The sequence below is a fragment of the Patiria miniata genome, unplaced genomic scaffold, assembly GCF_015706575.1.
Source record: "Patiria miniata isolate m_02_andy unplaced genomic scaffold, ASM1570657v1 HiC_scaffold_10, whole genome shotgun sequence".
Lineage (NCBI taxonomy): Eukaryota > Metazoa > Echinodermata > Asteroidea > Valvatida > Asterinidae > Patiria > Patiria miniata.
In genome coordinates, this window is record NW_024037048.1 from 4441038 (window position 1) to 4456728 (window position 15691).

The 15691-nt window shown below is 39.6% G+C and overlaps 1 protein-coding gene across 1 annotated transcript in view; it reads left to right on the forward strand.

Moving 5' to 3' along the window:
- The window catches only part of LOC119740285, a 92984-nt gene that overhangs the window by 7376 nt on the left and 69917 nt on the right, over positions 1–15691 (forward strand). The window contains exon 4 of the mRNA XM_038215552.1: positions 7951–8067. Coding sequence (XP_038071480.1) covers positions 7951–8067 — 117 coding nt within the window. The remainder of the gene's footprint in view (positions 1–7950; positions 8068–15691) is intronic.

Sequence of the window (15691 nt, forward strand, 5' to 3'; positions counted from 1 at the left end):
CAGAATAATGAAGATTGGAATAAAATTATAACGGGGTTGACCTCGCAAATCATCCGTAGTGACCTGCAGACAGCCAACCCTGGCCTGCTTTCTCCCCATCGGCACATTCTGTTGGGGCTAATTGTGCACCCTAGATATGTCTTCACCTGGAGTGAAATATCAGCCGGCTAACCAGGGCAAGTGGGTGAAATTGACCTAGTCAACTTTAGCAGCCGCTGGACGGTTTCCCTCCTGGCAATTCGGGGACTTGGACTTATTTGACATCTCTCCGTTGACCCACTTGGGGTCTGTTTAGCCAATTGGCTATGCAGGGTGAAGAGCCATTGGTGAGGAACGAGGCTTGAGCAAGTACGTAAACTCTTTACCAGCTTTGAATGATTAGTTTACTAGGAGAAATTACAAAGCGGACCAAAATCAAAACTTTTGGAATGAATGTGGGAACAGGGTCAAGTTGGTTTTGTTTTTTTTGCAGACCAGAATTTTGAATTTTATTTTTTAAATTTATATCGGAAATTAAATCTAATTTGAAATAATAAAAAAGGAAACATGGAAACTGTTTAATATGGTAACTGAATCTTGAGTTGTATGTCATGCATGGCATTTAGGGCACAATCATCAAAATGATGAAAATTCATTCCATGGATAGTTTTGAATGCACATTATCAATATTGTGAACATGTAAATGATGTACGTATGATGCAATATGATGCTTTGACTTTGAGGAAGGAAATACTCCCAAACAAATTGAGTTGTTCAAATTAGGTTTTGCCCTTCACCGACGTTTTTAAACACTGTATACTCAGTGTGTTACCTCCCGAGTGAAAGTTGGAAAAAAATCACTCGGGTGGGACTCGAACCCTTTCACTCAGGAGGTAACACACTGAGTATACAGTGTTTAAAAACGTCGGTGAAGGGCAAAACCTAATTTGAACAACTCAATTTGTTTGGGAGTATTCCATCATAAAATTGAGTTGTATTTTTAAAAGTTCAGCCCTCTGTGTGCAGTCCAGATTGTAACTCATGAAGATTATAATCTTTCCACACCTGAGTCTGTTCTCGGCCTTTTCAAGTGCCTTTTGACCTACGACCCTTTTTTTTTTGTAGTCACGGAAATTGATTCACTGGGGAGGGAAGCTTTGCCCCATTGCTGGCCCGGTTGGCTTGCGTGGCTTGTCATCGGCCCCATAATCATCATCACCACAGCGCCCTAGTATCCAGTAGCCCCACCCCCCTAGTGGCTATCTGGACTGAGAGCCCCAAAGCATCTGTTAGCCTGTCTCTCATCAGTTCTCCTCGTTGCTCAGCCAGAGAGTCCGATTTCACCCCATGATTGATGCATCATTCGCCTGGATTTGAAGGAGAATGGGTTTTCGGCAGGTACAATATCCAAAGATTGCTGCTAGGCTGTTTTGCAGTACAGCACATACATGTACCTGCACAGTGTCATCAGGCGGACAGAGTGTGTTTGGTGTGTAATAACACCATCTCCCCTCCCCCCACCAACAAGCCCACAGATGTAGGCAAGTAGATGCTCTATCAAATGGGTCAAGTGTCATCCTCCCGGGGATGTTGCTCGGATAAAGCTGGGTCTGTTCACCTGCTAGAGATTGGCTGAAATATTGATGGCTTTGGGAGCAAGCTTGTTTGTGTCCTGACAAATCCGGGATGGTGTTGCGGCTGACAGGAAAAAAAGCACATAGGCATTTTACAAAATGATGGGTGATGAATTTTAGAATGTATAAAACATTGGGATGTATTGTAGTAAGTTAGGGTCTTCTGATGTTTTGTGAAAACCTGATAATTTAAGAGTGGTTAGAATGTTCAAATTTTGGAAGGGTTTTCTGGAATGTATAAGTTAGCACTCCCAGCATTTGTATTACAAAAAAAAGTAAAAAATATATTACATAAAATTCAGTATGATGTACATTTCGCGTGTTTATGGTGTAAATCGTGGACACACACATGCAACATCATCAATGAATCGAGGACAGAAACTGAATCAAGGACTCCTCGGTTGGAAAACGTGTACAAAACCAATGAGAGCTGTTGCAAAAAAGTTAGGGTACAAACAAAGGAAAAGGGAAGAGGAACAAAAGAAAATCCTCGATTTACATGTGTACATTATAAACAAACATGTAAATTCTTGCTCCGTAATTGTGGGGACTTACACTCGTCTGTGCAAGGTATTTGTGGGGACCGAAAATGCTATGGGGACAGCCGAAAGTCCCCATAACTCGGTCCTAATTTGCCTAACAATAAAAAACTTCCCCATAACGCGGTGTATGCCTACCTGCGTGTACATGTACATGTATTACATATAAACACCAGTGCACGTACATGTCAAGACAATATGATTTATAACTACCAGTACAATGCAGGTGATAATCTCACAGTGTTAAGAAAAGTATAATAAGAATTCAAATATTCACAGGGTGACCTTGACCAGCGACAACTTGTGAGAATTTGCTGGTCAGATTATCACACAAGTTCCAGTTTCCAATGCATGTGTGTGAAATGTGTCTGCACAGATGAAATCACTACACTGCCACTGATTAGCATGACCCTGTATGGGTCTCAGCTGTATGTTTCATAGATTTTACCTTGTAAAGTTCTGTCCGTGAACACACAAACGCTGACAGATCTCTATAAATAGCCTCATATATGAGAGCTTTCTGCTGGGTTGGTGCTTGTCAGTGGTGGAGCATGGAGGTGGAGGAATAGCGTGGGCAGGGTGCAGGCTTGCCCCAGCAAATAAATATTGATGGTGCTGAAGATGGTCGTCGCTGTTGATGTGCGCATATTAATTGACAGTGTGCTGTGAGAGCCCCATTATCATTATGCATGCACTTATTTGTTTCGAAGAGATGAACTGTAATACGTGTGATTGTTTCCTTTTCTTGAATGGTTTGTTAATGTTTTCCTTATTTTTCATGTCACCGTTTCAAGATATTTTGTTCAACCAAAAGGAAAATATAATTGAAGTTGTTACATGCAAGTCCACAGCTTCTGAATTTGACAAACTAGAATTTGGGTAAATGAAGCTAAATGGAGTTTGCTTATCATTTTTTTTGGCAAAATGAACTATATTGTAGAACTGTATAATTTCCTTCTGTAGACTTTGTAATTCGAAGTGCCTGTAAATGCAGTGGTACATGAGTTGCATGTAGAAATGCACGCCCATTTTCCCATGGGATCTAGCTCCCTGACTCTCCCTGCCTACATTGTAGAAAGTGCATAGCCACCCCTGCAGCTTGAGTAAGCACTTTTTGCCGGTGAGAGAAAAAAGGTTAAGGGGTCAGTGTTTATGGGAAGTCGCTGATTCTGAGGTTTGTTTGCGGCTAGTTCGCAGTTACATCCATGCGCAGAGAAGAATAACAAGTCCCGGTACTTTCAGGGGAAAAGTCAAAGGGTCAAAGTTCAATAATTATTCATGGAATGAGATCAAGAGTTTGTCAGAACATAATGGAGAAACCATAGCTCATATAGCGGCTCTGAAGTAATCTTATTACGAGCCTCTTCGCAGAAATTGTCTCCAGCTGTTTACAAATTACAGCTAAATGTTTCTCAGTTTAAGCTTGCTTTTCTAATCTGATGATGTACATGTAAGCTCGAAAATACCATTTAATAAATGGATTCTTTACTTAAAAATTCAGTCCTGTTATGGCCACTCATTGTTTAAAAAACAAACATACGGTAAAACTGTTAGGGTTGTTAGAACTGTCAGTTGGTTGTAACATTTTATGATGACATTTGTAGTCCATGATAATTGTAGGCCATGTTGTTTGTAGGCCAGGCGATCATTAAAGTAATCCACAACTTCCACACACGTTACATGCCTGATCATTCAACTTCAAGGGCACAGCTATTCAACACTGTCTGAAAAGCCATCCAATTCCCAGACATCATTTTTTTTTTGCCCCTCCTGGGCAAAGAGAGCAAGTTTATTTGAAAATGAAAAGCTGGGCTTTCCTCTCTTTCTTTGGCAACAGTGTGCTGATTGATCGGCCCCAGCTTGTGACCTTGACTGGTGAAACCATCGCACAGGATGGGTACCTGGTAATGATAAAGTGAGGTGTTTAGACTACCCAGACCCCAGAAAGACATTCTGAGTCACACTTTTGGTTTCCCTCTGGGGTGGGGGAGAGGGGGTGGAGAGGGCCAGGGGTGAGGAGGCTTTAGCCAGGGTAGGCCTATGGTCTACTGGGGGGTATTTTGATTTTGGACTCTGGGGTCTTTGGAGTATAATTTGGCTTCTCTCAAACTTTTACAGGATTGGCCTATTTAAAAGTCTGGACTAGTATTTTGTAAAAAAAAAAAATCACTGCTTTTGCACACATACATTGTACAACACTTGTGCTAAAATGGTTCCTTAAAAACAAAAACTTTCAAGGACGTCAAGCAAATTGATTTTGTGCAGTAGTCAACAGAAATCTATCAGATGAATAACTACAGACACACAAACAGGTGTGAAAAAAATTAAGGAAGAATTTAAACATCATCAGCAGGTCTTTCAAAAAGCCCGTCACTGTTGAAATTGATGGTAGCAGAATTTGCCTATTAAAAGTTTGAAGTTTTCTTATTTGAATCCACAAATCAGATGGGATTCACATTGAGGGATGGACTTAAACTTGCTGTTTTTTTTGCATTACTGAAAATGAAACCTATTGTATACAGTATACACATGTTATTATAACACAAGCTGCTATTGTTTGCTTATGTTTGCATTGATGTGATAAATTGATCAGCAAACAAAGAGATACGAAAGTTCAATTGGCAACATGGACACTGTTCAATCATTGCAGCTGGATCCGCACACAGCCGACAAAATATGATTTAACTTACAACTGTCCAAAGGTGTGTTTGAACTGCAAATTTTATTTTGTTTGCAATAAATGAACTGTGCTGGTTTGGTTTAATACAGGTACATTGTGTGCCTCAGCCTGATCTTGATCTATGTGTTGTAAAAAAAAAAACTGTTGCAGGTGTAAGGTGTGATATTTTAATTGCCCTCCCTTCGGTGACCTTTGTACCCTTCATGCAATGCCCAGGGGGTCCGTCTGGCTAACCCTGGGGCGGCAATGCTTGCTCATGTTCTCAGTGATCCTGGGTGATAAATTTCAGGCACTTGCTGTCTATCATGTTACATAGGTGTAGGATCTGTGAAGGCCATGTTGGGCACTGTGTCTTATTTGTTCATTGTTAGTTGTGTGAATAGGCCAGTGATATCAGGAAGATTATAGAAAAAGAATCCTGAATCATCGATATTTAATGATTTAATTCAGACCCAGAATCAAGTCGTTAAAACCTCTAGTCCGAGTCCAAGACTGAGTTCGCTGTGTCCTGAGCTGAGAAGAACTCCAACTGACCAGAAATTTGGCTCTGGCCAGACACGCTTCCCGAGTCTTGAGTTAATGAGTCTGGCCAAATCTTATTGAGAGTTCCTCAAATTTACATTGAATGCAGTTTGCTTAATCCTGGTGAACAGTATTTGCTTGACTGTAAAAAAACAAAATCACTTGATGTTAAGGATGGAAATAGTGATCAGTGGTTTCTCTTCATTTTTAGACTGCTCACTGAACGTTTGGGTTTGAACACAGCACCCTTGAGCACAGACATTGACAAAATGGGAACTGCCAACATTAGGGCTGGATAGCTCAGTTGGTAGAGCACCGGAACGGCAATCCGGAGGTCGCAGGTGGGCAATTCCACGGTAACGGAAGGACGTTTTCACTCATTAAACAAAATTTCAAATGTGTGTATCACAGACACTGTTCATAGTTACAGCAAACAAATGTCACAATTGTATTGCTATAATGCTACTTTCATTTTCCACACTTTATGGGGGCATGAATGCCTCCCGTTTATGAATTATGAATATTAATTAGGTCGGTAACGGAAGGACGGTAAAACGGACAAGGGTTTTCCAACTTACTCGCGTTTTGCGTAAACTCTGTGAATTTTATGGGGCAATTATATTTTAAAGGTAGGAAATGGAATCCCTGACGCTTTATCTATACTATACCGCCTTTCATTTGACTTTAAGTGTTTCAGTAATATAATTACAATGTTTTAAGCAGATTATAATTTGGTAACGGAAGGACGGTAACGGAAGGACAAAAGGTTTACTCAATTATAGCATGAACAAAATGTGAATTTACACTAATTATACAAGTGAAACAAATTGCTGAAATGTGTAACTGAATGTGAAATCAACAATATGCAGACTGGCATAAATAATTATACCCAAGAAACTATTGAGATAAAGATAGAAGCCTGCTAATTAATGATAACAAAAGAAAAACGAAAACAACCCACAACACATAATTCACGAACAGAGGACTACTACAGAAATAGACTTCAAACCCATCACCTCAATCCTTAAAAGTTTAAATACACAGTATTTGAACTCTTGAGTATATTGGTTACATGTTCACCAACAACTTTTAATAATAATACCGGTAGGTTCAAAGGTTTACCTAAAGGGGGGGGGGGGGGGGCGACCAGCCTACATGTACATTTAAGGTAAAAACATCTACCGGTAGAACTAATGGCTTCAGTTAGGTGTTGCTTTTAATTGAACTCTAAAATCAATGTTTGAAATCATATTACAATGATTTAGAGTAGTAACAATTAATTTATAAACATCCAAACTGAAATTGTTAACTTGGGCATAATTTGTCAAAGATTGCACCTCACATGTCTTACACATGTAAATTGAATGAAAGTGCCCCAAAGTACCGGTACTTTCTGCCATCTCATTTTTGACTTAATTTGCTTCGGGAATGGCTTCACAGAATTTGTATCTTTCTCTATTGTCCATGAATGCTGATGGCAGCAACTTTATGATTTGATTTTCTGCAACAACTCCATACATTTACAAGTACTGGTACATCGGCATATATGTACATGTACGTTGTACATGTTGTACATGCCTGTGCCTTCCTTTGTAATAAACACCGTGCCCTGCTTTTCCCGCTTTTGTGAAGGTGGGTCACATGAATGTCCTTTCAATGCTCATTACACATGCATGTTTTTGCAGTGATTTTCATTTTTCAAACATGAGCGCAAATGTCGTAACATTTGATAAAAATACGATTTGTCCTTCCGTTGCCGTCCTTCCGTTACCAATTTGGTAACGGAAGGACCTGATTTAATTAATTGTAATTAAAAAACGGGAAGTACAGCAGTGTCAGTTATAATGTCATATTGAAGGCCTACCTAAACTTGCTTTGCACAATAACTTTCAATGCATTCATACTGCAAGTTTTAAAAATAAATTAAAAATATGTATTTTTTTGGTAACGGAAGGACATTTTCGAAGGCTGAAATATTAGAAGTCACTGAAGCGAAACAAGTTACGCAAAATGTTACAAACAAGTTTTAGTCAGTTTTTCAAGACCAATACTTTCTCATGACAGAAACTGATGGCATTAGTACATATTTTTGTGTGTCTATTGGTAGAATACTTTCATATCACTATTAATCACATTTTTAGGATTAAAACAGGATTATTACATAATCCTATTTTTTGGTACCGAAATGTATAAAAAATAAAATTCCGACTTCAAATCTTGAAAATATAGACTTTTAGCTTTCATTTGATGCCAAATTTGTTTAAGTCACTTGTATTTGAATTTTTTGGTGTCATGTCCACTTTGGTGTGGAATTGCCCAGGTTCAAACCCCGCTCCAATCAATTTCTTTGTTCTAATTTAAGCAAAAAATCAATGAATTTAACTCAACTTGAATTCTTAAGGTGTAAATCAGAACAAGAATAATATTAAGTGTGTCCAGTTTAGAACTGAGTTATTGACATACCCAGAGAGGGTTATTGTGTTTAAGTGGTGAAAGGTATTGTAATTTTCTTGATATTGGCACATCTGACCATATGCAAAAAGGTACTTGGTGCTTGATGAAACATTAAGGTTTTTTGTCTTTTTCCTTGTTGCAGAACTTTAAAATCTTGGTTGACCGTGTCGGCCTGTCCAACAGTAACCACTACCCTGTTGAGTTCTTCCTGGACAAACATTTTCTTTGCTTGAAGAAGGACGAGATTCGCCCCTTTGAGGTAAGCGTAAATTTCCAACTAAACCCTTGTGTCTCACAACATACAATATCCTAGCAATTGATCTTGTACACATTCCTCAGTCTTCAAGACCTGCCTGGTTGAAATATTAGGACACAAGGGTCTACTTTCTAGGACTGCACCCAAGTCCAAAGACACGACAAGAAGATTTCGATAAATGTGGACCATCTGTGCTTTATTGACTTTTCAGCCTGAAAAATATTTTTATTTTCTTTTGAAACTCCAGTTTTCCCAGCAACACAAAAGTTTCTCACCACTGTTGAATGAGACATTTGAGTACAACAAAATTGACCCATATGGAATAATTGCTTTACCGATTTTGAATCTCTTTTTTATTTTTGGCGGACTGACAATAATTCAGTTATCGCTGGGCAGACTGTTTCCGGCCTCTACAAGAATAGATAATGTAGGGATAGGGTACCAGTCTACTTGCATGGCGGATCTTTTTGTCATAAAAATAAAAGCCTTTATATTTATAGGGTTGCAGACACTCTTATTAGAAAAAGTAGGGTTTATTTCCTCATTAAAATTAAACACAAGTTTACATTCTTTGAGAGAAAAAAAAGTCAAAAATATTAGAGAGCGCAGTCTGTACATCTTTTACGTGATATTCAGCTGCTTAATCCCCTGATCTGTTTTAGCCCTCTCATTCCGTATTTTAAGAATGTAATTGTTGGTCGTCCAAATTAGCCCGCAGAAAGCACCAAGTCTCACTATAAATCATGATTATACAAATAGCCCAGTGTAAACGTGGCCTATACTAGAGCAGATTTTGCAGGATCCTCACGTGCATGATAAAATGCTTACACAGCCTAATCCCTACCAGCAGAAAATGTCGTCGGCGGAACCGCTCAAGTGTTTTTTGTGAGCTGCTCACACAGATGGCTCATTTTTAATGTCAATAGGCTCCTTGGTGATTGTATGTAAAATATTAACCTTGGCGGGGGCTATGCATGGATGCTGTAGCGGCCTCCCGTGCCCTGTCTGCGTTAATCATTGATGGGATAACCTAGTTTGGGTCGGAACGAGTCAGCTGCTGAGCCGCTGCAACCATGTTCCCCTTTTTATCTTGTTGTCCAAAGGTTAATGAGCCATTACACTTGTGATGGGGAAAGAAAAATAAACCTACACCAATCTGCCAGATGATATTTAAAGGTAGAGAACTATATTATCGGGCTGTCTAAATCGGTCTTTCTAAATTAGATTGTCACGTCGGCAGGCCTGACGACAAGCACATTCTTTGCCTGATGAGGACTCACCGACAAAAATGATGAGGCAACTCTTTATCTACGTTGTTAGGTTTTATTCTAAGTGGTTTTTTTTATTAAAGTTTTTCCAAGTATAACACATAGTTTGGGCACATACATGTACATGTAGGTTTGAATTTCTTTAGAATTGAATTGTACTTTATTATTAAAATGAAAATGGGAAGTACATGTACATAATTGGGAAGTACATACATGTAAGTGGGAAATAACCATAATGGATTGATTAATTCATTGTGTTTTTTTTAGTACGCATGTACATCAGGCTTAACAGTACCAATAACCATGTATCTGGCACCATTGTACATGACACAAGTTATCAGATAAAAGCAAAACAAAACACATACATAATTGACTTCATGTTAAACCAGTGCAGTGTCAACCCCCCCCCCCCCCCCCAATACATGTAAGTAGAACATGATGTGTATAAATATTCACTAGGACTGACTGGTTGCCGGGCTACATCAAGGTTCATTACTCCCATGTCCTTGCACTGTGTTGGGGGGGGGGGGGGAGGGGGGTCCTAAGCTAGCCTGGCATCCATTATGAAAACCATGTATTGTAACACTCTAAGTAATAACATTAACAACATCCAGACTTGCAACAAGGCTGGCCACGGTATGAACCCAGCTGGGCGGAAGTTGGCAGAACCCGCTGGTTCTCAGTGCACGCTGTAAGTTAGCATTCCATGATCAACGAATGGACAATATATATACGAAACAATTATGTATCATATTGATACAAGAAGCCAGACAATCTGGTTAACTTACATACATGTAAGTTTTTTGCACATGAACCATTACCACTACAGTACACTACACTGTTTTACATTGTTTATTCATTGAAGAATGCTTAAAACCATTGAGTGCTTGGCCGGTTTCAGGCAGTACAGGAAGTACTACGCTGAAATACATGTAGTGTGACGTCACCTCCCCAGGTCAGGCTCACGCCCTCGACAATGGTCCAGGTGTATTCCATAACGACAAATTCCACATACATGTTTGTTTAACACACACGATCACAGACAGCTATTAACATGTACATCCAACTTTGACACAACGTTTTCACAAAATAGTACCTGAAAATGGTTTATTGTTTTTGAGCAGATTGTCACCACCACACCGTCACCAGTTTCAACCAAAGTTGTTCTTATAATCACTTCAGAGAGCTAGGAGAACCATTGGAGAAATAAAACACAGGAGAACCAAGCCAATTATAAAATGGATTCACTACAGCCATATCAAAATTACAGTGTTCACTGTTCCGTTTGCAGTGCCTGGGAACCAGTAATCATGGTTGCACCGAGTTGACCTCTTGAATTGGCAGTGCGGTTACGGGCAGTGTGGGGACTAATGTGTTACAGAGGGTGAAATTAAACGAAGACACACAAATTACTGACAGAATCAACTTGCATGAGTTTTGACTTAGAGTTGTCACGCACAGAGTGTCAAATCATTCTCTTGAGTAATTTTAAAATGCACCCACACTACAAAATTTGATTGAAAAGTGAAAACCACTTCTCTTTTTGTTTGGACAAAAGTGGTGAATGGTTGGAAAATATCCCGAATTCCGACTGTAATCCTCACATATCCACTCCGTTCACAAGTCTCCCCTCACCGGCAAAGAAAGCACAGTTGGGGGTGACCGGCCGACGCCATCTTGCCTGACTGCAATTTTGCCGCAACGCGCAGCCGTACCATGTACCACAGAGTGTACGTAGTAAAAGGGCGCCCTCTTTTGTTGGCGCATGGCGCCCATTATGCGCATGTAATAAACATTCCTGCAATTGCTTTAAAATACACCATCTTGGGGCTACTTGAATGCAAAGGTCTAGAGCCATGTTTCCAATATGCAGCCTGTGCCCGGGCATTCAGTGTTCTGTTCCTGCTGCCCTCAACTGGGCCTTGGCTCAGGTGATGGGCTACATGCCCGAGGGGGGTTAATACTAAGGTCTAATCTCCAACACACCTGACTGAACACTCAATGCACATTATACCCTCAAGGACACAGGCACCAGTGCCTGGCTCATTGTTTTGTTAGGGTAGGCCCATGTATACATGTACTCATGCACATGTACTTGTGCGTTGTACTGCGTGTCCAAAAAAACATGTCCTACTTCTGATCCTAAATTTTTCTTATAAATAACAGATTTGCATTCTGAAAGCATAACAGTATTTCAAGTTGTTGCCAGACACTTACAGGCATTGATGGATATATGCCCAACAATAAAATTTAGAATCCATCCAAGAATATGGAAATAGTTTTTTGACAAATAAAATTCACGAATGTGCAACGTTAGCATTTTTTGTAACAATAATATTACATATTGATTGTAACAGGCATGCAACTTTTCCTCGGATCCGCTGATTTCGTTGTTTTTTGCTTCTCATGAATTCCATTACAAATTAAAAAACCACTGTACAAAGTCTTCGGTGGTTTGAAATTTCCTTGTTTTTTTTTCTAAATTCCCAGTTGCGTTTCTGTTGTAAATGTGTTGAAATTATTATGATGAAAACTTCATGATGGCATAACCGAACTTTTGAATATTCGATCGAATGGAATGTCAAATATTCAAATATGTTCAATTATTCGAATGGACTCGGCCCTAACTCATGCGTACCCCTGTTGAGCAAAAGCACACACCTTAATGATGGCTGCAGTTTGTGAAAGATGGGTTATATTTTCATGTCAGTTTAACCAGTTCACATCGGATGCGTGTAAATATGCAAAGGTTTTGCGGTATATGGAATGGACGATGGATAAACGCGCAACGAGCATGGCTGGAAATATCTGTCTGTGGCCCGCTCGCAGCGAGCGAGGCCGGAAATATCAGGGTGTGCTACCAGCAGATGATGGCCTGAACCCGTCTGGCATCGAGGTTCGTGAAAACAATCCTGTGCCTGGGTCCGGTCATGTCAAAATAATCCCGGCGCGAAGTGGTTAAGAGAAGCACTACACCAGGCATTTTGTGCATTGCTTAGCAAGTATGTGTGTCACTTTTTAAATTTGGAACACACAAGCAGATGTGTACATCGGAGACCTAATTCACAGCAAAATTTTGAAATTTCGAAAAATGTAGAACATTTAGTATCAGCAATGTTGAGGGTAATAACCGAGGCCTACACTTCATTAATATGTAGATTCTTCCAGTGTTCACTGTTCGTAGATTGGTGTCAAGGTAAGTGTACAGTATACCAGCATAATTGCTTATTTTGCTTTTTCAGTTATCATTCAGCAATAACGGCATACGTACAGCGAACACAGAATTTATCTTACACAGACTAACATGTAGTGCAGTACAATTTGTGAACATAATCCATTGTAATAAACTCTAAAGGACACTAACAATGAAGTGGAAAATGGAAACGTCCTTGAAAATGGATAGGGTTGTTTTCACAGCGTGTATACAAGACTCAATCTACACAAATTGCAATCCGCATTTTCTGGTCTGATTGCTGCACGTTTCATCTTGCTGGTATCATAAATTGGACTTGAAGCAAGACATGTAATTGCAAAAAATGGGCCAAGAACTTATGGGATTAGCTATTTCAGGGATTCTTGGGGTTCTTTTTGGAAGTTTCAGCAAGACATTTTTCAAAATATTGTTCAACAAGATAAAAAAAAGTATTGCATTTTATTTATTTTGTACTAGTACCTCATGCAGGCAATTTTTTCTTGGATCATCTGATTTCCTCGTGTGTCACTGCACAATATGCCATTAAAAATGTAAAAGCACTGTTTAAATTAATAAAAAAGTCTTGTAAAGCTTAAAATTTGCCTGCCTGGCACTTAACACCCATGTATGTACATGAAGACAAGGTATTTTTACATGGTTAATGTAAATACCCCATTTAGGCCTTGATTTCCTTTTAGCCATCTGCATGGAATTTTATTCAGTCCCATCTGTTGGGGTTTTCTGATGATAGTAACATGCTCTTTTGGAGTAGTCAACAGTGGTTATTTCATAATACAGTCAGTAAGATCAAATGCAGGCAAAGTAGAAACCATAACAAAGGCCAGTGTTCCATGTACCGGTAGGAAACCTGACTTGTTCTCAATGTGAAATCCCCCAAAAAGATGAAGGAATGCGTCAGACACTTTTTTCCCCGTTAAGAATTTTAGCGAAGCTAGAGTCTGATCTGTACACTGTTTCCAGTGGGGTTCCTGTGACAGGGCAGTGTGGTCATTCATGCATATTGCCGTCCGGTCTGCCAATATCCTGTCCCAGTTTGCAGTTGACCTTCCATGACCTCTCTGAAAAGGTGAAACATCGTGTGCTTGCCCTTTGGGAGTTCAACTGCAAGTTATTGCAGTACCAGAACTTGAAGCCGTAGAATAAATTCAGATGGACACAGTTTTTCAATGGTTGCCAAAGACAGTTCTCCATTTAGAATGCTCTTTATTTTGATTTTGTTCTAAAACCTAACTGCATTTTTAAAAATTAATTGTAAATATTTTCATTTGGTACAAGTTTTTATTTTATGTACAGCTTTTTTTCTATAGATTTAGAGTTTTTCATACTGTTCCTTCATTTTATTGAGTAGGCCTATATTTTAACTGTGTCATGCTCTGGAAACAAAATAGAACTGAAAAGTATCCCAATTTTTTTTTTGGATATTTATATTACCAAACAGGCATCTCTTGATTTTTTTTCTTTGGTATCATCAGGCACGAGAGTTTTCCTATTTTATCAGGATTTCCTATTTTTTTCTACTTTCAGTTCCTATTTGCTTCATTTTGTTTTAGTATTCTGTTATTCACTATTTTGTCAATGTGTAGTCATCACTATTGAAATCAAGCTATGAATCTAGCTAAACACTTGAGCTTGTCCATGAAAGACACCACTATTTGTACGGCTCACTCGCTCGTCGCGCAGGAAGCCATGTAAAATGCATGAACAGAAAACGCCACAGCCTGAGTCAAGCTGGAGACGTGAAAAGGACATGTTTGGAGCAGGGAATAAAAATAACCGGACTGTGCCTATCACTCTCAATGAAAAGGTTTGACAACAATGCGTCGCAGAGTTTATTCATGCTCTGCCTAGTCACTGGACAGACCTTAGCACCAAGCCAATTATTGATGGCAGAGCAACATTCTCATTGAACCATTCGGACCTGGATTGGATTGAAGGGGGGGGGGGTAGCTCAGAGATAAAGGAGACAGAAGAGAATCTCCTCTCCCTACCCTTTGAGAATTCATAAGGGACTTCAGTGTCTGGGAATCAGTGCCATTGTATGCCAGGTGTTGGGTGAGCTTGCAGTGTTGCTGGCAAACACTACGACTGTGTGCAACAGGGAGGGCGTGTTCCGCTAGGAAGAGAGTGTTTGCTTTTTTTACTACAGGGAGTCAGTGCAGACAGCGATGCGGGCCCAAGCGCACTCCTATGAATGCTTCCTGATTTTGACAAGTAGGGGTGACCTCACTCTCCGACAAAAACCTTTTTGTCTTTTTCTTTTTCGTGGTCCATGTTGTCAAAGTGATAATATGGTTGGTTCAACTCTGCGTGACAGGCAGGTATTGAACAGTGATGGAGAAAGAAAGAAAGGGGAAAAAAAGAAAAGAAAGCAGGCCTTGCCAGCCTTTTACTTGGTGATGATGCCTATCCGGTTAATTGCCTGAAAAGAATGCAACACGTTCGGACACTTATCTCAATGGGTGACACTATTCAATGTGATGATGCGTGCAATAATTACAGAAGCTGTTGGCTAACTAGGCTATCCTTTCCCCAAGGACATCTCCTGACGACAAAAAAAAATTCCAACCATTATCTTCTCATCTTAATTGTGAATACAAGATACAAGGTCGAAATTCTTAAGTTACGATGCTTACACATACATGTATTACTAAAGATAACCATGCGGCATACAGATACTCCAACTTAACTGTTCACCTTGTTACACATGTACATGTATGTATTTCTCCTTGCAAATTTGCTGACCTTGGTTTTCAAGCAGTGCTATGCCTGGTATGTTGCATTATTTGGTGAGGCTTTAAGTATTCTCAGTTGTCCAGTAAAAATTGATTAGTTTTTGGTGAGGGGTGACGAAGAAAGTCGGAATAATCACGACAACAAGTATGTCAAATTATTTCACACTTAAACTGCCCACCTATCTCTGCCCCTCCCCTGCCCCCCCCCCCCCCCCCCCCAAAAAGGCATTTTTAAACTGTTGGAAGAACAGGCTTGAGCAGTGTGCCTTAAAACAGACTTGATTCAGGAATCAGCCATATTAAATTGAAAACGAGGTGAAGTCTTCATTTATGGAACTTGTGAGTAGACATGACTGCAATGACATAAAGTTTAGTACAAATTAGTACCAGTCTGCTCTGATGAATAATTTAAA